The sequence below is a fragment of the Amblyomma mixtum genome, chromosome 2 (genome assembly GCF_055824585.1).
Source record: "Amblyomma mixtum isolate Tamu chromosome 2, ASM5582458v1, whole genome shotgun sequence".
In the NCBI taxonomy this organism is placed as follows: domain Eukaryota; kingdom Metazoa; phylum Arthropoda; class Arachnida; order Ixodida; family Ixodidae; genus Amblyomma; species Amblyomma mixtum.
In genome coordinates this window covers 298,873,893-298,898,195 of record NC_143013.1, presented here as the reverse complement: position 1 = coordinate 298,898,195, position 24,303 = coordinate 298,873,893, and the positions used below count along the sequence as shown (strand labels likewise).

The following is a 24,303-nucleotide window of genomic DNA, read 5'->3' as shown; positions in this document are numbered from 1 at the left end:
GTGTTGGGGGGCGCCTGCCTTTGCACCTTGCCCGGACCTTTCTCCGGAGAGCCTCTTCGCGCGAAGGCCTTTGTCTTAGACCGTATCAGAAAGCATGCAGCCAGAGGGCGCAGGTCGTCTGTCGAATTGGTTAGCCCCGGCAGCTTGGTGAAAAGGGACGGCATCGAAGTGAAGGACGGGAGGCGGTATGGAAGGTGCCACTGTGAAACTTAGAAATATACTGCATTAACACCTCTTTTTGGGCTAGTTGGTGCATACTTGAAATAGAGAAAAACTAGCGCCAAACCATGCACACCTCAAGAAAGGAACGAGGACGAGACACAAGCGCTTGTGTCTCGTCCTCGTTCTTTTCTTGTGGTGTGCATGGTTTGGCGCTAGTTTTTCTCTAATTGAAACTTAGAAGTCAGAAAGTAGCAGGTATCGTGGTAGGCAGACTAAGAGAGTAAATTGCGGGTGGGTGCAAAATTCAAAAAGCGTCGAGGTGGAACTTAGGCATTCCGCTCATTCACGGGTCCGCGTTGTCAGCAATGAACAGTGAGCATATATGCAAAGCCGGAACAGCTCAGAACGCCTTTAAGTGGCGCCTCGTACATTGGCGCAACGTAAACTCGATTTGGTGCCGCCCGTGCCACGCAGATGCAGGAAGCGAATATCAGGAATTCCCTATTTTGACTAGCCAATGAACCCACTGAAAAAAGAATGACCTAAATTCCCGTACGCAGGACCCAACAGCTGGAAGCACTGAATGCTCGGCGCGCTACAGGGCGCATCATTTGCCTCCAACCATCCTCTCTGTTTCTGCACGAGATTCGGTGCAAGCCGACTTACCGTTAGATCCATCGATTCCCACGAGTACAGACGTGAGGAAGCTTGCCTGGAGCACTTGAGCGGTTCGTGGCTAAATAACTAAAGTCAAATTTGGAAGGTCTTGATTCGCTAGTGGCAAGGGGCCTGAGCCTGCGTGGTCTGTACGGCCGTTCGGCTGCGCTCGAGTGCAAACATTATTTGGTAAACTCAGTACCTGCTTTAAAATTCCTCTTTCTTTCCCTTCTGTCTGCTCACGATTGTACGCACTGCAGTCTCAACAGAAAGGAGTAAAATGGGAGTAAACTGTCCTATTTAGCACACACCCTTTCACAAAAAAAGAGTGCGCTAGGGGACAGCTTGCCCTCTTTTTACTCCCATATAGGCCTATTCGTGTTTAAAGTGTATAACTGGCACTCTACTAAATACGGCGTGGATTAATAACAACGCTATTAAAGAAAAAAAATATTACTTCATTCGACTCCGCGAAGTTCATTAAGACTAGTTATAGATACCTTCGCACCAGTTGCAGCTGGTGGCAACCCCATACTGTCCCTTAATCCCAAGCACCCGCTTCATCAGTAACCCAAAGCCGCACGGCAACAAAAAGCAAGTAGCAAAGCCGACGCGTAAGAATTAGCATGAGCTACCGGCCCAGGTAATTTTCTTTCGTGCGTTGACAGCATAACGGAGCAGCAAAGCTTCGTGCGCACCGTGCACTTCGTGCCTGCAGCAGACGCAAACCAGGCCTAACCTATAAGCCACGCTGCCGTTTAATGAAGACCGTCCGACCAAATCTCACGCATCTGGCGATGGAAAGAAAGCACCACCGGGTATACTAAAGACGGGCGCTCTCGTTTGCTCGGCCACCCGAGGCACGATTCAAGCTGCAACAAGAGCGCGTACATGCACACAAGGACGATCAATACAGGGAGTGTTTCACACGTGTATAACTGGCGCTCTGGCGTCTCGTCCTTGCATGCCTGCCGTCGCTGAAGCCCAAATTGAACCGGTTACTGGCGGGACAACTATTATGTTAATCGCCGCCTCTTTCGCGCTCTCGGGTTCGTCGCACGAGCCGGCGATTCTGCCTGTCTCGCGGCCGCGTGCGCGTCCGATCGTTTACGCGCGGCCAGAAAGAACGCGATTCCCTCGCTCGAACCGCGCGGGACCCGCGCGGCCCGGCGCTCGCGAGTGGTGTTCGCTGAGGAACCTTGCGCAACGTCACGGCCGAGGTGCCCGTGCGAAAGAAGTGTTCTGCCCCTATCCAACGGCAGCTCTTGGCGGTGTTCCCGGCGCCATACGCGATATGCAGGCGCCTTCCCCTTGTTATTAACGGTGCCGGACGCAAATTACAATGCCCCGAGAGCGAGGAATTCGGCGCTTTTTATCGCCATCTCGCTCCGCGAGCTCTAATTAGGGTGTTCGTGAGCACGCTCGGTATGGTTCGCGTTGGTGCGAGATGCTGCCGAGAGGGCCCAGCGTGCGGCCAATCACGAGTGAAGCGGTTTAAATGAGCGCAGACACCTTCCCGCTTTGTATAAGCGGAAGTATACATTATGAACAGGTGGCAATTTATTGAGACTTTCTGTTGTTACCTCTGAGTTGGCGAAGTTACAACATAAGCAGCTGTTGATGCCCTTACCAGAAATGACGTCACTTGCAGTCTGGTGACGTCACTTTCCTCCAGCCAATGGGAATGCCCCGGTCATGTGACGTCACTTACTTCCAGCCAATGGGCGATTTTTATGATTGACGACTCATTTTGGACCCATGGGGCTTTTAATGCTATCGGTTTATTACGCATTTGTTGCGTATGCGTTCCCTGTATCTGCATACTCTCCGAAAATACACGAACTGCAACTCACGATTTATGAGGGGGTTCCGTTGGCCCTTGTTCCTCTGGGGCAGTCGCTTTGTGGACGTATGAATATATTTGCCCTGCAGTGCGCGTCGCGTACTCAGCACAGGAGGCGGCAGCCACTGCTTGGCGCCGCGCCATCATTGTGACAGCGCCAGCGTCTAACCTGCCAACACCCGAAACAGCGTCGAGAAAGCCGAAGCGGACAAGAGTGCCAAGAAAGGACAACAGAGGACCAAACATGTCTTGCCGCTAGACGGGTCGGCATCACTGTTCCCAAAAGGGTAGCGCACCGCCAATCACAGATTTCACGCAGATCGGTTGGAATGGTCGTATCGTTCGGAGACGTCTAACCATGCCTTTAGTGCGCGGACCAAGCCAATGTAGCCACCTTGAAGGCTTTCCAGGGGAACATTAGAGAACTACAGAAGGAAATCCACTGAGCCCAGTAAAGACTCTTCGGAGCATGCGTACCTTCACAGCAAGGCGAACCGAAGAACGCGCTAATGACTCCGCACAGAGAAAGTTTTGCCCCCACCAGCTGTAACGGCATCTCAGCATCTCAAGACGGTAACATTCACAGAGTTCCCCACCACTGGATGCAAGCGGGCAACTCCTTGAACCTTCCGTAATTCTCCGCAGGCAATGAAACTGATGCCCTGTTTTGTCCAGCGTACATACAGAGTCGAAGAATGCCCACGTTAAACCACGAAGAAAATGACCTTACATCGCAGGCATGCGCGATATCAGCTTGCTGCAGCGATGTTTGTTCCTCGATGCTCACGCCTTCTCAAGGCTATCTCGCCGGACGAAATTCCCACGATCTGGAGGTCCCGAGGCGGGCAAGTAATAAGAGCGGGCCGCTTCGTCACCTATTCTTCCATTTAGAGCAAACTTCGCACCTTGAGCCGGCCTCGCTACGGAGCGTGAGATTTTGAACAGGCGATTCATATGAAGCACCGAAGAGAGCGATAGTTCGCACCGGACGAAGGAAGAATCGGAGGCCAAATAGGACAGAAAAAAAGAAGAAGAAGAAGAAGAAGAAGAAGGGAACACGGGCAGCAATGTGAACGAGGCCGCACTCGTGATCCGCGATCGTCAGCCATCCATCAGAATCCATCATCATCGCGCGCTCGTTTGTGCCGGGAAAGGAGGTATAGAGAACAGGGTAAAACGCCTTCCGGTCGCATAGCGTAAGGCGGAGATAGGAGCGAAACAAACGAGAACAACGGGCTCTCCTTCGCTCTGGAGTCTCCCTGAGAAAGGAAATAAAGATCTTCACAGGAGCGGTCAGCGTCGCGATTTTAACTGAGACGAGCACAGAAGGGCTAGGGGAGACAGACGTCAGCAAAAGACTCGGAGGTATATATATATAGGCAAGTTTAATCAGTTCCTGTTCTTTTTTCCTCTGTCAGGACACTGCATGGCAGTTCGTGTATGAACTGTCAATTGTCCTATTGCAGGTCAAGAACCTTCTGGCCTTTACCAAAGTTCACACCGACAGATTTCTTCGTACTGTAACTGAAGGCGATATGTCATCGAAGCGTCCGTGCAGTTGGCCGAAGGCAAAAAAATCATAAAGAAGAAATAATGGCATGCTTTCGAGTTTCAAAAGGCTATATGTATGTTTCGAAACAGCACCGCGAGAGCTGTTCATAATCTTCATAAAAGTACTGACACTTGAAAGAGACAGCTCGCATGATTACGGCAATCCTGCTCAGCTAACGTGAGAATTTGCCCAGAGGGATACGCAAGGTAGGAACTTAATAGTAAATAACGTAAAAATTTCACTCATTGTACTGGAAAGTAACTTATAGCGACAGAAGAATCAAGGAACTGCAGACTCACCAGAGGAGAAGTGATGCAAAGGCACGTGCTTCGTGATGGACTCCACCACATCATGCAGTCCGTACATGCTGAGCAGTTCCTTCATAGTGTTTTCAGCGTAGTCCTTCATAAGGCTCGCGTCCGCAGCTCGATGTTGCTGTTGGTGAACATGAGGCTGCTGCGGTTGATGTTGCTGTTGCTGTTGCGGCTGCTGTAGGTGCTGATGAGGCGGCAACTGCGGATGGTGATGGTGGTGATGATGATGAAGGTGATGCTGCCGCGAACCGAGGAAAGGCGAAGAGCCACCGCCCACTGTCAAGGGGGAGTCATTGCTAAGTCCTTGCTGGCGGAGAGGAGACGACACGGACGACCTGCCGTCCTCCGCAGCTGAGGTCGGCACGTCGTCGTCATCGTCCTCGCTTCTGCGGCCACCGCCACCAACACCACCACCCCCACTGAGGTCCACCACGGCCTCTGGAAAGCAGGAGAGCTTGGGCAACGCCAGGCCTCCGCCTTCCGCGGTTAGCGCACTGTTGAACAGCACCCGTTTGACGGGCTGCTGCGACTTTCGGCGCATCGAGCCACAGTCACTGAGGTCCAGGGGTCCTTCCTCGCGTCCGGCGGAGGAAGCGCCACCCTCCGCGATAGCAGTCGTCAACACTGGCGGAGGCGTCGCTGAGGACGACGCGGCTTCCTTGAAGCACGCCGACGGCGAGACGGCGCCGTCTCCTTCGTCGTCACCGTCTTGCGCGGCGTCCGGCACCGAGGAGGGCAGCGGCGGCGGCGGCTGCATGCGCTGCTCGGAGTCCTGCTCGTCGTCGTCGTCGTCTTCCTCGTCCGAGTCGGCGAACACGGCAGCGGCGATGTTCTTTGGCTGGAAGTTCTTCCTCTTGTTGCGCATGCGTCCGTCCAAGGCACTCTCAGTGTCCGGCCAGGGACAAGGCACTTCGCTGAAGGCGGCGCCCGTGGGCATCGAGGCGGCGGATGAGCTGACGGCCAGCGGGTCCTGCGGTCCGTCGTCCGCTTCGTTGTCATCCGAGTTGTCGTCCGTTAAGGCCCCGTTCAAGGCAGCTTGCGGCCTCTCGTCGTCGTCGAGGTCGTCCTCTTCGGCGGGCTCCCGGAGAGGCGGCGCCCGCGGCGAGCAGAGGTCGTCGGGCGCCTCGTCGGCGCAGGCGTCGTCTCCGCCCGCTGCCATGACGGCAGCCAGGTCTTCCGGGTCCGAGGTGCGGGCGAGCTTCTCACAGATGGCGTTCAGCTTGAAGGCACTGCTGGGCGGCCGGCAGGCGGCTTCCGACGTCATGTCCGCCGTCTGGCCAGGGCGTTACCTGCTGTCGGCCCTGCGCAAGCGACAAGAACATACAAGATGTCTGTCAGGGACTGCTGTGCACATATGAACGCGTGCACTGCATTGCGAGCACAACAACAACTGGCGTAGATAGGCTGTTCGGGCTCTGAACCGGTCTGACGACAGGCGACTGACCCTTAATGCCATTGCGCATGCAGCTGATTTTGGCGCCTGTCACTAGAACAGTGTGGAAGTAGAATTGCTGAATGCTTCGATAAGAGATATCTCTGACAGGTGAATAGATGTCAATGCCGACTTCATTTAAAAGCATCAAAGGAGGCCTGTAAACGATCGTGAAGATACATATTACGCATGTGCAAAGTCGTATGTAAGCGTGTGTCAGTACTGAGGTCAAGCAAGAGTCCAAGATCTGAGCAAATCTGCTGACAAATGACACTCACAACACTGGAACACAGAGCCCGCGCTGTTCAAGATCGTGCAGGAACGCGCACGGCATTCTGACAGCGAGCTCGCTCAATCATTCATGGGTGCATAGCGCGGAGTCTGTAGATGAGGGGTCGGCTTGACCCGCCACAGCCGTGCGCGCGTGTTCTTTTGCGGAAGGAACTCTATCCTCACAGAGACACGTCTGGCCATTCCTATGGAACGGACGACGACCCTTGCGAACACAAAAACTGCCACCCGCATGCGTTCCCGCAACAACCCCACGCAAATTGCGCGGTTATACGGGGTGAGGGGTCGCCCACGCTCCTCTTATCAGCATACTATGCTTGGAGCCCACGCGTATGCGAAGGCAACAGTACAAACGAAGATCTCACATGGCTTCTCAACTCGACCTGCAGGAGCGCATAAACGTAGACTGCACCACCAAAATCACCGCGCTATAAAGATGCGTCGAGACGGGGGTACCAACGGCGAAATCTAGAACAGATTGGACGGGCCCTAGGAGTAATAGAAGAAAAAAGAAACTTCTTAAGTCTCCGCGGAGCAGAGCAATGCGCAAAGGATCACCGCGCAGTCGTGCCCGCATTCTCACGGGACCAGAGCGCACTCGCCGTTCAGTTCTAAAGCGCGGGCAAAGCCTTCTCCCCTACCTCCCGTCGTAATCACGACCTTTTGTAATGACACCTCATTACCGGACTGGAAAGACCAACACGTGATTCCACGACTACGACAGCGCGGCACACACACACACGCGGATGAAGGTAAACGGAGCGCGCCGATAGCCCCGAACAAAAGGCAGCGCGCATGTCTCTGATCGTTAGCGGGCCCGCGGCATCTCCCTCCGCGGGACACACAGTTCGAAGACCGAAGATTCCTACTTTCCCTGAGCAGGCATATACGATTGTCTCCAGTGAGGATTACTGCGGCGTGCCTAATTCTATGGCGTGTCGAGGTATATAACGAGGCACAGACTAAATGCGCGGGGTAATTTGCAGGAACTGATTGTTAGTTTGGCCGTTAACGACTGGCTCAAGCAGCCAGTTAGCTAACGACTGGCTATAACGCCGTTCGGGCAACGTGGCGGAGGGTATTCGAGTTACGGTGACTGCTTTATCGGACGCTGGCTAACGCGAGATGCGCTTAATGCCCTGGGATGGCCGGAAAGTATAATGGAATTTCGCAGGAGGGGCAGGAAGAGCGTTTCGTGGGGCCCATGGGAAAAAAACATACGAAAAAGGTTTGAAGTGAGAAACTGTTCTGAAAAAAAAAAAATGTGTACAGATGTGTTTATGATAATACCAAGACTTCAATCGCCTTGATGCAATTAGCGTAGAGCGATGGCATAAAGTAAATACATCACATAAATGAGAGATATAATGTAAATCAAGGGTGAAGAAAGGCGAGAACCGGAGAGATAGCAGTGCTGTAGCCGAAGAAACTATGAAATAAATAAGAGGAGAGTTCGGCAGACAGGCGACAGCAGAAGCGAGAACGATGCGCCAAGTAAACAAATAAATAAATAAAGGCAAAGAAGATCATGAACCTGAGAGATCGGTGCTGCAGCCAGAGGACCCACGAAAGAAACATTAAGGAGGGTTCGCCAGAGATATGAGTCGGCAGCAGAGGCGAGAATGATGCGTCTCAATCGCCCGCATAAGCCTGGCCCCATCAAGACGTGCGTGCCCGCTTACAGTATACACACAGTCGGTCCAACTACATCAAAGTGACACGGCAGAGACGTTTTCTCCGCGCATCATCACGTCGCAATTACGATTCCACCGCCGATTTCCGCGTGCAGTGCGATCCCTCTACGTGCGCCGCCAATCCTAGCGAAGGGGAGAGAGAGAGAGAGATAGACAGGGCGTGCCATTAAATGTCGCTAATTGCGGAAGGGCTTCAGAACGAGCGAAGAGCGAACCTGCGCGTCGGCGCGAAAGGAAGCGAGCCTGTTCAGCACCGGAGTGTCCTGCACGGAGCGACGTTGCTGTGTCAACCCTACGCTGCTCCTCCCCGCCTCTTCCCCAACCCTCCTCCTCTTGCTTCTGGTCTCCAGAGGAAATCCTCGAAGCTGGAGATGAGTACGTGCTCTCCAGTCTAGACGCCGCGAGTAGCATGCGGCCACTCTCAGACTGGGTGTGGCGGGCGCAGTGCGGCAATTAAAGAGCGTCCGATCAAGACGAGCACGCGACAGCCGAGCGACTATGCTGGCGCGAAGGGGCGAGTGGATCATCCTCCACTGCGAGCCGCGCCATCACCCCCGGAGGGGCAAGATCAGGAGAGCGTAATGACGCCCCATTTGCGGTGGAGTGTCCGCACTCGGGGCGCGCTACAGTGCCGCGCAGTCTCAGGCGACGGCGATCGGTGACCGGTCAGCCGCCTTTCGTATTTGAACACCTTGTCTCTATTTTCTTTCCCTTCCACCAATTTCCTCCAAAACAGGCCAAGACAACTTACGGAGACCATCACCACATTCAGCCGAAAGAGCAAAGTATGGCAAGCAAAAATAATAGTAATAATAAACGAAGAAAAACTAGATTTGTGCTAAGCCAGGTCGTTTGGACTTCTTTCTCCACTCAAGCGACCGTGCGCAATTTCCTTCAAAATTACCCAGACCTTCTCTTGTGGGGCCGAAACACGTCCAAGAGATGTCGCGGTGCCACTATTGAGTGGCTAGCGTTCCATGCGCTTTAGACAGCGAACAGTACGAAGAACCCCCTGCTCTTCGATGTGTTGACTACACAGAGAAAGGAAAGTGCGCCTCGACAGCCGCACCAAATGGTTAGGGCTTGTATTTAGATTACACGCTACATGTTAGATATGGACATTACAGCGAGAAATGGAAGGAAAAACGACCAGTGCAACGTAACAGGAGCACGTTACAACGGTAAGGATCGGGAATAAACATGAGCTGACAATAACCGCGACGAAATTAAAACGTGGACAGCACGACAGTGTGAAAGGTAGTCGAAGGTGGCAAGGAATCAGGTGAAGTGAGGATGATAGAACCTGCATGGTATAGAGCTGGCCGCGGCTGGCGCTATGCATGCGTAATCGTATAACACAGGGAGAGGTCTCTGTCCTGCAGCAAACATATCTCGGGCCATGATGATGATGCGATAATGGTGAAGGTAACGGTATGGTAACGATGAGATATTAACTGCATAAGGGCTTGCGCATGAAATACAGGATGAAAGAAAACTTCGCCCTTACGAGAAAGGAACTACGTTTTATCTTTCAGGCAAGATTATGAAGAGCACAGCCTCCGCTAATACGGGACCGGCGTTATTAAGTTTATACTGCGGCGCATATTCGAAAGGGGTGGCCCATCTCCGTCGAGGGGCGGGATAACGAGTTTTATATCTTCTCATCACCAATTCCAGCGAGTCTGCAATAAGGTTCGCGGACGCTTAGCGCGTACGCAAGGCGCACCGCGCTGCACTCGCGGAAAGGTCCGAGACGAAAACGGATGAGTGCGTAAAACACGCCCGCAAGAGAGCGCGGGGGGAAATAAAGAAACGAAGGAAGCGAGCAGGCGAACGTGGAACGAGTGTGGCGCCCATATACGCCCGAGGAAGCCACCGTGGTGCGCTACCGCACCATGCGCACCCGCTCCACCTTTTCATTTCCCCCACCGCGCCACTATTACGTATACGTGCGCCCCGACTTCGCAACCGGGTCAACAAACCCCGCGCTCATAACCAAACCCAAGACGCTCCCACCTGCATCCCGATTACCGCGCGCTTGTGGGTAAGGCACACACTCGATGGCCGAGCGCGCGCTGAGACGCGCAGGAACGCAGCAGTTGTGGAGGGAGGCCTCGAGGTGGGCTTGGCACGCGTGTAGGTGGCGCGCTCTCCCTCGCTCCTCTCGTATAGCGTCCACGTAGAGCGCGCGGACGCGCGACGCGCGAGCGCTTCGGAGATGATGGACGGCGGCGCGCCGTGGGGCTCGCGGGGCTTCTAGCATCGAAGGAAAAAAAAAAGGCGGCTTTCGAAAGACGCTTGGAAGTTTGATATCCGTGAATTGGGGGTCTAGAATGGAAAGAGCCTCGGCAGTGGGCAAGTAGAGCAATGGTTCTGACACGTACCTAGTCCAGACCCATAAGTGCCTTGTCACTATTATAGGAGGGGAGCAAACTTGAACTAGGAGAAGATTGGAGAGCGTTTGAGAGCTGTCCGGTGCTTCGACAAGGGGACTTCTCCTTGAAGCGTTAATCATCGAAATGAGGCATATCCCTTCCTCTTCTTGCCGTCAGGCGTCTCTCCTCCTCTCTTCTACTGTCTCACTATTAGGGTTATTCGCGAACAGACGTACTCCGAAGAAGAGTAAACGTGAAAATTCTCAGAAGGAGGAGCGAGTGTAACGGTGACCATTGGTAACCCAATTCAGCGCGAATGTTGCGCAGTTCACCAGCTGGAAAGAGCGGGCATTACCTGGGACAAGAGAAATTGCAACCTCGTGTTTCCTCAAGGAGTCACCTAAGTTTGCAAGCTGCGCGTAGCAAGAACACGAATCATTTGGAATGTCATCACCAGTTTTTTTCCATAAATCGATGGTCTCAAGTTCAAGCGAAACTTCGCGACTCCTTTATCGGTGCTCCTACTCCTGCGCAATTGCGACAACACCGCACTTTGCAAGTCAATTGATTGCAGTAGCCGGCGATCTCCTCAGCTCAGCTGTGCGATTATGATCTCGTCTGAATAAAGCAGGGAAACGGGAAGCAAAAAAAAATAAGTGACAAGAACCGCATGAGCAGCGCAGTAGTGATGCAGCCGGCGCAATATTTCATCACCCGTGTTTCCAGCAGCGCAAAGAGGGCCCCTGTGAAACGAAGAACCGAAGGTCGTAAAGCTGACTTTTTCCCGGTGTTTCTTTGGTTTCACGTCCGCGCCGGCGATGGGAAAAGACCGAAATGAAGTAGGCGTTGTTGTAGAGTCCTTCAGTGATTAATAGTGGCCAGTATCATTTGCATCATTCGCGAAACGGGCGTCAGGGCAGGGTGGAAAACAAGAAAACCCATTTGCAAGTGAATACACAATATCGTGTTCTCTCCACCTGAGACCTCCACCTATTGATCGCTCTTAAGGGACGTGGGAGATATATGGCTCTCGGGGGAGGACGGCATAATGCGGTTTCTTGTATTTGGAACATGCTGGACGGCCCAAAGCTGCGCATGGAGGGCATAGAAAAAGCTCGCCAGCCTTGATGTAAATGGAGTAATGACAAATGGGCTCCGAAAGGCGCAAGACGCAGAAGAAATGCGAGAACCGTTACTCATTCTGACTGCGAGTTTAAGTCGATCTTGTGATGAAAGATTACGAGAAAGAAGACTACACTGCTGGCAATGCAACGCTACTCAAAGGTGTGTCCGTTCCCCGGAATAGTAAGTAGCATATCTCACGACGTTCCTCCCGTAACTTAGGAGATATTGCTGCTGGTTGAATTTGCAAGAACGCGGCCGGAGTACATTCTAGTTTTAAACAAATCGTCTACAAAACTACAGCGACGAGACGGACGCAGCACAGAAAACAAGGTAAGGCACTATTCTGACCTATGTCCTTACTCCTGACAGGTCCTTGCCCTGCCGTCTTTCTAGTGCCCGGCAATGTTTTTTTTTTTTTTCTACTTCTGTGATGCATTAGCACTAACTATATACAGGTTCGCAAACACATTACCGTACGAGTCTATAGGTTTTATTATATTTTCTGGGCCGACACATAAAACGCCAGGCAGAAAGCATAGTTGCAAGCTTGCGACGTGACCCTATAAACCGTTCTCAAGCCCCGCAGTAGAAAACGCGAGTACTTGATAGCTCTGCGCTTATGCCCGCTACTGTGTATGCAGCTCGTGGGAAGGGCTGCCTAAGCGAGGAAGGGTCTTCCGTATAATCTAACGCCCATCATCCCGGCTACCTCCATTGATCCAGGCTCCTTATAACAAGCCTTTCGCTCCGTCCTATCGGCGGAGCCATTCTTCTCAAAGGAGAACGTGGCCCTACTTCTCATGCGAGCGCTATGGACTGGGAGTATGATAGGCACCCACGTCGCAGAGAGAGCTTCCTTCTCTTTAACACTGTGCGACGCAGTCGATAGAGGGCGCCATCGCCGAAATATGCCGAGAAATTATAATTGCGCACAGGTGCACGCCACAGGACCCCCCGCCGGCAGAAAGCGCGCGGGTCTCTGGCATAGAGCACGGCGCCTGAACCCGGAAAGCGGCGAGGAGAGGTGCTAGATTACGATCGAACGGCGCCTCCGTGAAGAGGCGAGCGCAGTGGACGAATTTTGTGCGGAGTATTAATTACGAAGCATTAATCACCGCCCTAATTGGCACCTTTGGCGAGCAGCAGCCACCGTGTGCACAGACACACAAGAAAGCGTGCGCGCGCGCGAACGCCACGGCGCGACGAAAAGCGGTCCTGGGAACAAAGGAGACAGGGGTGACACCGTTTTTTTTTTCTTTTGTCCTTTCCTGCGCGTCGACGTCGACCTTTCATGCTGAAGAGGTCGGCCCGTTCTTTCCCTCGTGACCGGACTGAAGCACCAAAGCGGTCATCGACTTCCTGGGTGCACGCCGCCAACGCAGGAGCCCTCATCTTCCTATGCTGCATGCGCAGCATCGTCGGCTCTTCGGCCCTTTTCCTTACGACCAATTGGTGCTTCAAAAACTTTCATTGCAGTCGTTTTCCGGCTATTCGTAGCTTACGTTAAGTCAGCTTTGGTTACAGGCTGGTCTGTTCCTGGCACACAAGTTTTAGCTTGCAGCACCAGCTTGCCCTTAACAAAATTGATGGTACAGAAGAAGGGAGGGAGTTTTGAACGGCGTTGATATGTATAAGTGTCGTCGGTTACGTAACTGTCTATCTACTGAGCGCTTAATGACAATAGAATAGTTTGGCTGCCTGCTCACTTGCTCGCCCAGTCAGTCGCTCACTAATTCCCCTCGCTGTTTCGCTCACTCACGCTACTCACTCACCCCACTCATTCACACCGGCTACTCACTAACCTCATTCATTCTTCATATCCACTCGCTTGCCTCACTCACTCACTCACTCACTCACTCACTCACTCACTCACTCACTCACTCACTCACTCACTCACTCACTCACTCACTCACTCACTCACTCACTCACTCACTCACTCACTCACTCACTCACTCACTCACTCACTCACTCACTCACTCACTCACTCACTCACTCACTCACTCACTCACTCACTCACTCACTCACTCACTCACTCACTCACTCACTCACTCACTCACTCACTCACTCACTCACTCACTCACTCACTCACTCACTCACTCACTCACTCACTCACTCACTCACTCACTCACTCACTCACTCACTCACTCACTCACTCACTCACTCACTCACTCACTCACTCACTCACTCACTCACTCACTCACTCACTCACTCACTCACTCACTCACTCACTCACTCACTCACTCACTCACTCACTCACTCACTCACTCACTCACTCACTCACTCACTCACTCACTCACTCACTCACTCACTCACTCACTCACTCACTCACTCACTCACTCACTCAGCCACGCAGTGACCCACCTCACTGGATGTACTCGTCTGGTCTGTCAGCGCCCTCTCGTCACTAAACTGCGCAGGAACCGTACCGAGAGTATTTATTCTCGCTCGCAGATCTTCTCGCTGGTTTCCGTGCGAGCTGATTCGTATCTCAGCGCCATTACACGACCGGCCCCAGAGGGAGACAAAAGGCCTGTTACTTCCGTCGAAGCGGCCGTTTCTCCCGGCGCACGCCACGCGATACGGGAATCCGTTCACGAGAGTGTTATTAAGGCCCAAGTTCTATATCCGGGATCTCGTCGGCGGTGCACGCGTACATACACGCTGAACGAACCAGATGCAGGCGCGGGGGCTAGGCGCTCTGCCCTATCGCTTATATACCGAGCTAGGCCCGACGACGACCCGACGTCGGCCCGGACTATCCTCAACTGGGGAGCTCGCCCCCTCCGGGAACGAGTGGCGGAAAGACGCCGTTAGAAAAGGAAGCGGCCGACAGCAAAAGAAAGAAAACCTTCCAAGCACATTGGCAAGAACGCGGGTATACGTATGCAAGCGAGAATAATTACCGCAACCCCGTGAAAGAAATGGAGAGGGAGATAAAAAAAAGCAGGGGGCGAAAGAAGGAAGACGACTTGAAGGGAAGAAAGCACGTAAGCGGAATGGGCGCGACCAGATGCAAAACACCCTTATCACAAAGGGTAATAAACGGTTCTACCCCCAAAACCGCCTCTTCCACTCCGAACACGTACGCGACCCTCGGCGCAGAAAAGCAAAGCGCCGGAGATGGAGCCGAGAAGGCAAGGGGTTCACGGATGCTTTAGAGGAGCGAAGAAGAGAGTTCAAACGTGCGTTAGACGGCCAGCTCGCGGGAACGAAGAAATTAGGCGGCGCTGGAGAAAAAACAAAAACAAAGAAAACGAGGGAAGACTGGAACTCGACTCGCGAGTGCTAATGACGCGTGCGCGCTAGCACAAAGGAAATGAGCGAGACTGTATACTACAACCTCCTTCCCCTTTGCCGTACAAAAAAAAACGCATTTCCCAGCAAAGAAATAAAAAAAAAGTAATGGCATTAAGCCGGTTTTTAAGAATGAGACGGCGAGGCGCGCGAGGCCACGGTCAAGCCCCGTGAACTCGGTAACCGCATCTCATGTCCGGCTCGTTTTAAAAGAGAAATATAAACACAACAAGACACAGCAAAAGAGACTGGGCATGGAGCGTACTGCTTTTGCATCAGGCTGCAGCTGTAGGATGAAGGTTGCTCTTCTCAAAAGCCTGGAATCGGACCATCAGAAGGAAGTCGAATGCAGGCCGCGATGTGGGATGGTCCATACTGCCGCACACACCGCCCACATTGGAGCAGCTCGGGGGGTTCGCGAGAAGGCAAGCCACTCTACGTGTACTCGCCGCCAAGCTGGGTGGGGATCCAATAATTTGGCGCAATTACTGCGCGATATGAGCGGCTCGCACCGAAGCCGGTGAGCGCGATGGCCGGCGCGAAATGGCGCAAACGCCACCGAGCGTACATGTACTACGCGCGGTGAGTGTAGCGGTCGGAGTGAGCGAGATACAAGTGTAGCGGCGTCTCCGTCGGCACCGGTGTCGTTCGCGCCTCGCGGTGCGCAGTGGATCGCTTTGAGATGGGCGCGCCGAGTGCAGACCAAGCGTATACACGCAAACGAGCAAAAGCGATGCAGGCAAGCCCTCCCACGAACATCCGAGCGGGACCGCTTGTAGCGAATCAGCTAGATTGGGGCGATACAATGTACGAGTCGCGAGCGAGGGCGACAGTAAACCCGCATGCGTCGGCCTACGTGCCAAATATAAACATGCACACACAGAGACGGGTGCCAGCTGAAAGAAAAAAAGGCGAGCAGCTCAGCACAAACCAGAAGTGGAATGCGGGTGGTTTGTGCGCGAACGTGCGCGCATCTCGGTGAGTAATGAACTCGAGGAAGTCGCTCGGCTTGCACAGAGGGCCGACAGATGACGCCCTTGCGCAGCTCCCATGGGGACGTATCAGAGTGGCGAGACACGTTTAGGACCTGCTTTTATTTTTTTTTAGAGAAAAAAAAAAAAAACTTGTTAGCAGTATATATAATGCTTCAGCGACTTGCGCTTGAAATGACGGCAATGAGTCCCTCAGATGCCACCGAACGTGACAAAAAAACTTTGAGATGACAGCGGCGACCCGCATTGGAGCAATGCGAGAGCAAAATGTCCACATACTATATCGACGTCCGTGCTGTTCTGACGTCCGTCTACTATATCGAGGTCCATGCTATTTTGACGTCTAAGTGCATATCTTCGAGTTTTTTTGCGTTTAATTGATTAACTAATCATGCCTCATCAACTAAATTTTTCCCACAGCAACATTTTATCCCACACTATCTATCACAATCACGCTCTCGCACATTTATCTGCAGATAACGACGTAATCGTGCGGACAGAGTTTGCGGACACGTGTTGCTGACGCCACAGGGCCATATAATGTTCTCACATTAAAATGCAGCGTTACGCCAATCGGAATCTTGTCGGAGACAATGTACTTATTCGCATAGAAAGAATCCGCGTTTCTGGTTTCTCTTTTTTGTCCCATTTGTTAATTTGCATTCAGGTCTATAGTAGATGTGTGGTGTCAGTAATAATAGCAGTAAAATGGTGCAAGTATTAATTTGTGTTAGTAATTATGACACCTAAAATACGAAGAAATTTGACGATGTGTCATTTCCTTCGCGTCTGGATCGGGATTGGTGTAGGTCGTCCCTTCGCTCCACGTTCAAGGCCGTCGTTTAGCGCTGCTACCTCTAGTCACTAGGACGCCAGCTTTATAAATAGGCTGAATACACTTTTACGCCGGTGCGGTTAATGTGTTATAAACGTACTGAAACACAAATTAAAAAATTGGGGGCTACCGCTTAGCCAAAAGCATTCAAGAGGAGTCAGAGGACAGATAATTTGAAAAAGTAACCACGCTTACGCGCTTAAGGGATTGGCAGCCTTCAAATACAAGCTGCAAACTTATTAAAAAAACGTTCATTGTACCTAAAAAAGAATGCATCTAGAGAAAAATAGCGGCAAGATCGATGACGAATTCCTAAAATTCAGCCATTTGTAAAAAACTCTGATAATCAGGCACAATTAGTGCCAAAGAGAAACCATGCTCATTAGACAGAAATGGCTTTGTAATACTAATGGCCTAATCTGCTAATGTGATAGGAGGAATTAGGGGGGAAAAAAAAAGAAAGGGACACCCGCTTAATTAAGATTGTTCGCTCGACACAAAAGCCGACAACTCCGCTTCTTTTTCGGCGCAGTTTTCCCCGCCAATCTCGCTATCGCTCTATCCGAACGCAACAAGATAGGAGCGAAATCTTGCGAGAAGGCAGCGTCGAGCAGGCGCTCTAAAGATCCCATTTTGTAAACTAATTTAGGCGTTCTTAATTGCGACAGGGGCGCACAGCGTGGAAGAAAAATGGGCCAAAGATGTGAGAGAGTTGTCCTGCACACAACGAGCTGGTTCGAATTACGGGATCCATCAGTGCCGCGGCGACGCTGCCGGACTGCCTTCGGCTTCTAGTTTCGTCCCTGCCGTGTTTTAAGGCGACAATCTTTAATGACTCATACAGTCGTCCGTTAGCAGAGGGTGTCACACCTTAGGCAGCGTGTTAACTCGGTAACTAAAAAAGACAGGAGGAAATGAATAGTTGCTTCAGATAGAGGAGGAAAAAATGAACCGAGAAGCCACGTTTGATGACTGTAGAGTAATTAGTTATTTAATTATAGAAAAACTGTTAAAATTGCGTCGAAATAACGCAGACGTCGATATAGCCACGGGATCGGTGTGACGTCACATCCACCGGAAGTCGTCACGCCATAGTGAAGATTGTCACAGAATAGCCGGGAAAACGCCGGATTTGAGTCAAATTAGATGGAAAAACATGTAATTAAGCAAAATTAACACTTAAGATCCTTGAAAGATGTATAATTTGGGTATCAATATAGCCACGGGAACGGTGTGAAGTTACATCCACCGGAAGTCGTCGCGGCATAGTGTCCTCGGCTTTCGCCTCTCAACACTTTAGTTGCCAAAGTGCCCTCGCAATTTTTTTAACTAAAACGCTGCCAACCCCCCACAGAGCATGAAAAAAAAAGGGGGGGGGGGGGGGGGAATACCACGCGGCGGAGGGCGTCTAAGGCCTAATCCTTCTGGTGTTTTAGAAAGTATTTCATGAATGCGCTCAGGCGAAACTCGCACGTCATGCAGACGGACAAGCCTTTGTACCCCTGTCGAGTTCACACGTTTCGCGTGACGGACATCCACCCCAGATCGATTCATTTTATGTGCCTGCAGAAGCTAAGGTCGTACGATCACTACTTATTAGGAGAATGGATTAATCTTATAGGTTAAACTGAGAGGATTCCATTAACGTGCTTTCTTAATTATGACAGATTAATATCTCTGCGCGTTACCTTTTTACGCTAGCACATACAGTGGACAATGCATCTAGTTTTCACAGGATAAAATTTCACACCACCTGTGAGTGTGCGCTTGTGTCGTGTTCTTTCCCGTGATTTTTATCGCGTTTTTCATTTCGTGGACATGCACCAACTAGCCTAGCGACAGCGCGACTTCTAATGTTTCAAGCGTGCCCTCTATCCCCCCACCAGCCTACTCCGGTCCTTTTTTTTTATTAATCATCGCAAGAAATATTTTTCGCCACGCATTTCCAACAAACCGGACTGAAGAAGAAACGATGGAAACAATTGTTTGCGCAGCAACTTTTTTTCACGCTGACTTCGCGCCGTGCAAAAGCTACTCTCTTGCACCGTGCGACAATGTCCGCCGAACCGATCTGGCAACCAACCCTCTTACTCCTCGCAACAGCCACTCCATCAGCTGTTGACTCAATCTGGAACTGCGCTCGCCCCGGGCCAAAGCGGGTCCGGGATTCGTGGGAACCGACGCTGGCTGCGGGCTACATCCAGTGAAGGCACGGCGGATATGGGGACCACGGAAACCACGCGAGAAACAAAGGCGAGGAGGAGAGGCCCGCTGCCGCCGCCGAGGCAGCAAGAATGCGTCGCGGCGCAGACCGGCAATATGGCCCGAAAAGGATGGGCACGTTTAAACATCAAGCGGGGAAACCTAACGTAAACCCAGCCGGAGAACAGCAGTTAGCGACAGTCTGCTGTAAACAAAGCCCTGCTCGCAACGAGTCGGAGAGGCGAGTGGAAAAACTTGCAGGATGACGTAGCTACAGGGCAGGAAGTATAATGTATATGCACTGCGCATATTTGCTAGAGCTTCTCGCCCGGCTCATCATAACGAGTTTACCTTTGCGGTCCCTTACAGATGTTGCGGAAGATACGGGCCTCACTGGTAGCACTGGACTGCTTTGTGAGTCTGCTTATAAGCTGTTTGCGCTAAACTTCGAGCGCACAGTTCTGAGAACCTCAATCCCAAAAGACTAGTGGTAGCTCTATGCAAATACTAACATCGAAACTTGCAATGCCGAGCAGGCTTCCTTCCAACCGTTGCTTCATACACTCTAATGGTCAAGCTTACTTTCATTAATAGTGTATTATCAGTAACGCACCGAAACAAACTACTGGGACAAGCACGGCTAAAAACCGAATCGCATGAGAGAGCGCAGTCAGCTACGAATATCTTCATAAACCCGCAGTTCTGACTTTCTATTTCTTTTTTTCTTTGCTGCTTCTACTGCATCCTTTCGGCGCGTCGTCTGAATCTCGTTGGCTGTGCTCAACCCTTCCGGCTGAACATAAACAGTTCTTCGAGCATGGTGAGCCTGGTATCCCCCTCCCCCTACTCCCTTCTTCACTTTCTCCCTTTCCTACACCCCTCCAGAAGAAAAAAAAAAAAGGAGATGACACGATGCTAACCGAGGTAGAAGTAGGAGCAGAAACAATCGCACTTGTCAGCCAAAGCCATTTGCGATGTCTGGCGGCGACGGGAAGCGTAAACTAAAGACCCGAACCTAACGTAAACTAAACAAACCGTATCAGTCAGCGCGTCAGAAACACGAGGAGTTTGCATGGAAAGTTTATGTTAACCGGCTGCGCACTGCTTCTCATTCCCCTCCAGATGAGATCCTTCTGGTTGAAGCGTTCCTTGTTTTGCTTTCTTTGACGGAGGAAAAAACTACAGAAGAAAACTAAAGCTAGTAAACTTAGAAAGCAGCCCACTTTCTAACCCTGCAGAAGAGCGGGCTTACATAACTGGGCTGCTAACGCCTGTGACAGGTCTCTGCTCACATTCATCTGAAAGCAACTGAAAACAAATACTCGAGAGCGCTGAAATGATTGCCTAGACCGGTCACTTCCTTCGCAGAAAGATTACCATGAACCCCCGATATTGAACTGCACCTTTCTAGTCTTCAAGCCATCCAGACCTTCCAGCCAGATCTTCTGGTTCGTTTACGATTTGGCATTAAAGAGATTTCAATTTGGCATTAATAAAGCATGTCAGAGCCGAGCTGCCTAGTAACTCTTTCGCTACAAGCAATGAGGAATAGTGCCGCGGTGGCGTTTATATCTCAGCGGTGATACTACTACTGCTTAGAATTCGGGTCCACGGACCCAGTCGCCATCCACTTTCGTGATTATAGCGTGCACAGGTGGCCGGTCTCGGTCGAACGTTGAGCGCCTTCAGGGAGAACAGGGGGGTTCCCACCGTGCAGGAACGCGCATACACCGGCGGAGTTAGCTCGGACAACACCGGATGTGTCAGCAGCGCTCGGAGGACAGCAGATGCGAACCGGCCGCACCTCTGCGCGCCGGCGGGTGGGCAGCAAGGAGGAAAAACAAGTGTCATAAGCGGACGTGGCAGGCTGTGTGGCGTCATGGCAATACGCGGCAGCTCAACTCGCCCAAGCCGACGCTATTGCGACGGCAGCTGAAGGAGCTTAACGCTCGTCGGGCTTTTCGAGTCATTTCAAACATATTCGGGCTTCTCATTCCCGCTAGTCACGCTCTTGAGAACACAATTCTTGCTATTTCAGTAGGCTCCAACTTCGTCCGAGATACCTTTCAGAGGGTGATACTGCTGCTGTAACCATATCTGGGATTAATCTTGACTATAGTCGGATACAACTCAAGAACGAAGTGGCTTTTCCCCGTCAAAGGACCCCCTTCAAGCCAATGGCGTCGGCCGATTCTCATGCACCTGCTGGAGTGACAATGCAGAGACGGAGCTGTCTACTACCACGGATGGAGGGGACTATCCCCTTTCATCTACCACTCCCTGCACTGTCACATTGCAGACTCATGAGAATCGGCCAACGCCATTGGCTGGAAGGGGGTCCTCTGACTGGGAAAAGATGCTTCGTTCTTGAGTTGTATCCGACTACACGACACCGCGACATGTAAGCGACCGTAAGCCTGCTTGTATCTGGCACTGCGCGAAGCGCATCTTGAAATTATAGCCGCCTTTGGAGCCAGCGCAATGATCTCCATCATATGCTGTTCGAACCATTCAGACGCAGAAAACTACATGATCGAAAACAAGCACTAAGAATGAATCACAAGAATCATTCCGCGAGAGATAGGCACGCGGGAGAATACTGGCATTGGACAGGCAGCTAGAAAATCGTTTGATCAAGAAGGTTGAATCCCTCATGAGTATATCAGCAGACGAGGGAGGAGGATGAAGAAAACAAAAAGAAGAGAAGGAAAACACCCGATTCCGGACCGGCCAGTACAGCGTCGTACAAGTTTCCCGGTGCAACGCACTCTATTAGCATTCATTCAGCGAAGGACGCGCCGACTGGGCTCGAACACGTCACGGGGATCGACAGTCTGAAGAGGCACCACCACCCCGCCCGACCGGCGCGCCGGACACGAAGGCCAAACACGAGCGAGCGCGCGCCGCCATCCGGACGATCACGTGAGCCGCGCACGCACTGTCAAAGGCGTCTTCGCCCTTCCCGCACCGCTACCGAGCCCTTCCGTGATGATCTCTCAGTTTGCAGGGCTACACGTATACGCGGCCGTACATAGGCCTGTACGTGTACCCACGAGGCTGACGGCATGTGTACTTTATGTACTTATGAGAGAACACTTCGTGGACCCCAGCTTGTAGTGCTCAAGTAAAAGTTTACGAAGCCGAGCCATTTCTGTCTCTTCGCTTTGTACACCCCTCGCTTATATTTGATTTATATATACTTGCTCACAAGAATGAAAAGGCGGTAGGCAAGGGGCAGCAAGAACGCCAGCGGGACACCGTACGCTGATGAGGCAGCCAGTCCTGAACTGGTCGTATTCGCCTCACGTGTTACGATTGAATAAGAGTAACACCCATGCGCCATTCAGATCGTCGAAGCCTTTCCGAACGTCCGTGCGAATTAGATCTCAGCGAGGCTACATTACTAATGCGTGGGTGTTACCGCACAATTACCGTAACAAATAAACTGTTCGCAGCGGTGGCTCGATGGCGTTCGCCTGCTGAAAAGCTCCATGGCGTTAACGGCAAAGTCTGCGGCACTGACCGTGCAGGATTCATTGAATACTGACCTGCATTATGGGGAAAACTGCAGAATACGTACTTTTATAAACGTCCGTATCCCTCTTCCTTTTCTTCACTCCTTTCTTTTTTCTCCTTTTCCGTCTCAAAGCGATGGCACGTTGTTTCACGCGCTCTTTTAAAGTTCGGCACTAAAATGCCCTTGTAATGTTTCACATTCTCTTCTTTGTTCGCCAACGGAACACAACGGGTGACTTCACGCGTATCACGTTTTGCCCTTCCGAATATTTCTGCTCCTCTGGAACTTTTCTTTTCACGAAAAGTGCACCACATCGTAGTGTGAAGTTTACGCCTGCAAGTATATATGAGAGCATTTGTCATCTTAATATACTCGTACCCAGTAAAAAGAACTCATTGTCAAGTCCTCTCAGAATGCCGTGTAATGTGTACTTTATATGATGAGCAAGTATGTGACATAGGCGTAGAAAACGGCGTCAAAGCCTTCGTTTATTTGTTTCCCCCACATAGTGCTAGCGTGTAAGCGTGAAGCAATGGAATCGAAAAAAGCAAGCGTGATTCCAAGCCCAGTCAGAGATATTGCACAATCAAACAGCAGCGACAGGTGTATGACATACGCCTTGGAACGAGTTGGTGAAACAAGACAGAAAAGGCCCGTCTTTAATGACTTGTTATACGCCGAGAAAACCTGGCCCCTTGGGCCGCCACTCGCTATTGCGTCTGTCACATTAAATGTGTCACCGGAGAGCTCACAAACTTTTGTGGCGGCGTCTCCAAAACTAAATCGCCGTATGTTCCGCTGAAGCAGAAAAGACAACACAGATGTACAAGCACAAACGGCTTTGAAGGCCAGCTCGGCTGAAGACAGCCGCGAAAACGGCACTGAAAGTTTGAGTCGCCTTAAACAAAGATCGCAGTTTAACTTGTATTTTTTTCGCTCATTTTTCACCGCTTCTTGAATCACAGGTTTATTGAGCGCATAGGAAAATATTTTCGAAACTCTTGTCCCTGGCCGTAAACGGAGGTAGACGCGAGTGTAATTAAGCTTCCGATAAACGCTGTTATACGCAGGTCCTATCATGATCTAAGCGGTATATCTTCGAAATATCTGCGCCACAGGGTCGAGATCGGGATTAATGATATAATTCAAGAAGGCACTAAGCCCATCTGTTGAACCCGCATTATGCATTATCGCTGCTGCCGTTTGGCAACTAAACCCAATCTTTTCTGAAAACACGAGAAGGAAGACGCGCAATAATAAAATCTCGGCAGCCTGCGCGCCGCGTAATCAAGAAAGCGACGCTGTAGGCGAAAAACGAATCACCGATAGAATCTCTGCTCCGAAACACCAAATTGGCGGTAATTTTCTAGACGTCAAGAGGACAAACAAGTTTAGCGCGCGGCCTCATCTTCGTATAAGAGACATGATTGGTTGCACGAGGCGAAATTTCCTTGCGCAAGCCAGGACGCGCCCAGTGTTAAAGGCAGGTGGGCAGGCAGGCGTCTGTGTGGGTTAAATACACAGGCTTCATCACGAAGACGCCATGACGAGAGCTATTCAAGGGCCCTTCGGGAGGAATTCGGTTTCGCGCCGTCCCCACTTTTTTTTTTTTCTTCTCTCTCCATCTCTCTGGGACAAGCAGTAAATACAAATTGCACGCAAAGCGTGAAAAAGACAGACAGGTTACGACGCTGACCATTCTAACAAACACCAAGACAAAAACGGTGAACAGCGCGAAGTCGGTTGATGCTGGGAAACTCAATCAGTGCTAGCATGATGTACTTTTTTTATTCTTCTTTTCAGGCCCTTTCCCTCTGCATATAAGTCTCGACTTAAAAGCTGAGTGGTTCTGTAGAGCGAGGGGTGTGGCCGTGAAGAAGCGAGAGACAGCTACGAGGGGGGGGGGGGGGGGGGGGGGGGGCTAAAAATGAGAAAAGACAAAAAACCTCTAACGTCTAAGAATTGGAAGTCCTTTCTCCTTTCGTTAGTCATTTTTATTTGATGCGCCGTTTTTCTTT

At 51.4% G+C, this 24,303-nt stretch overlaps 1 protein-coding gene across 7 annotated transcripts in view; it reads right to left on the bottom strand.

Moving 5' to 3' along the window:
• Nucleotides 1-24,303, bottom strand: part of LOC149364638 (uncharacterized) — a 510,000-nt gene that overhangs the window by 87,443 nt on the left and 398,254 nt on the right. For all 7 annotated transcript variants that reach the window (XM_089574597.1, XM_089574596.1, XM_089574598.1 and 4 more), the window contains one exon: nt 4,514-5,829. In XM_089574597.1, coding sequence (XP_089430723.1) covers nt 4,514-5,792 — 1,279 coding nt within the window. In that variant the 5' untranslated portion in view covers nt 5,793-5,829. The remainder of the gene's footprint in view (nt 1-4,513; nt 5,830-24,303) is intronic.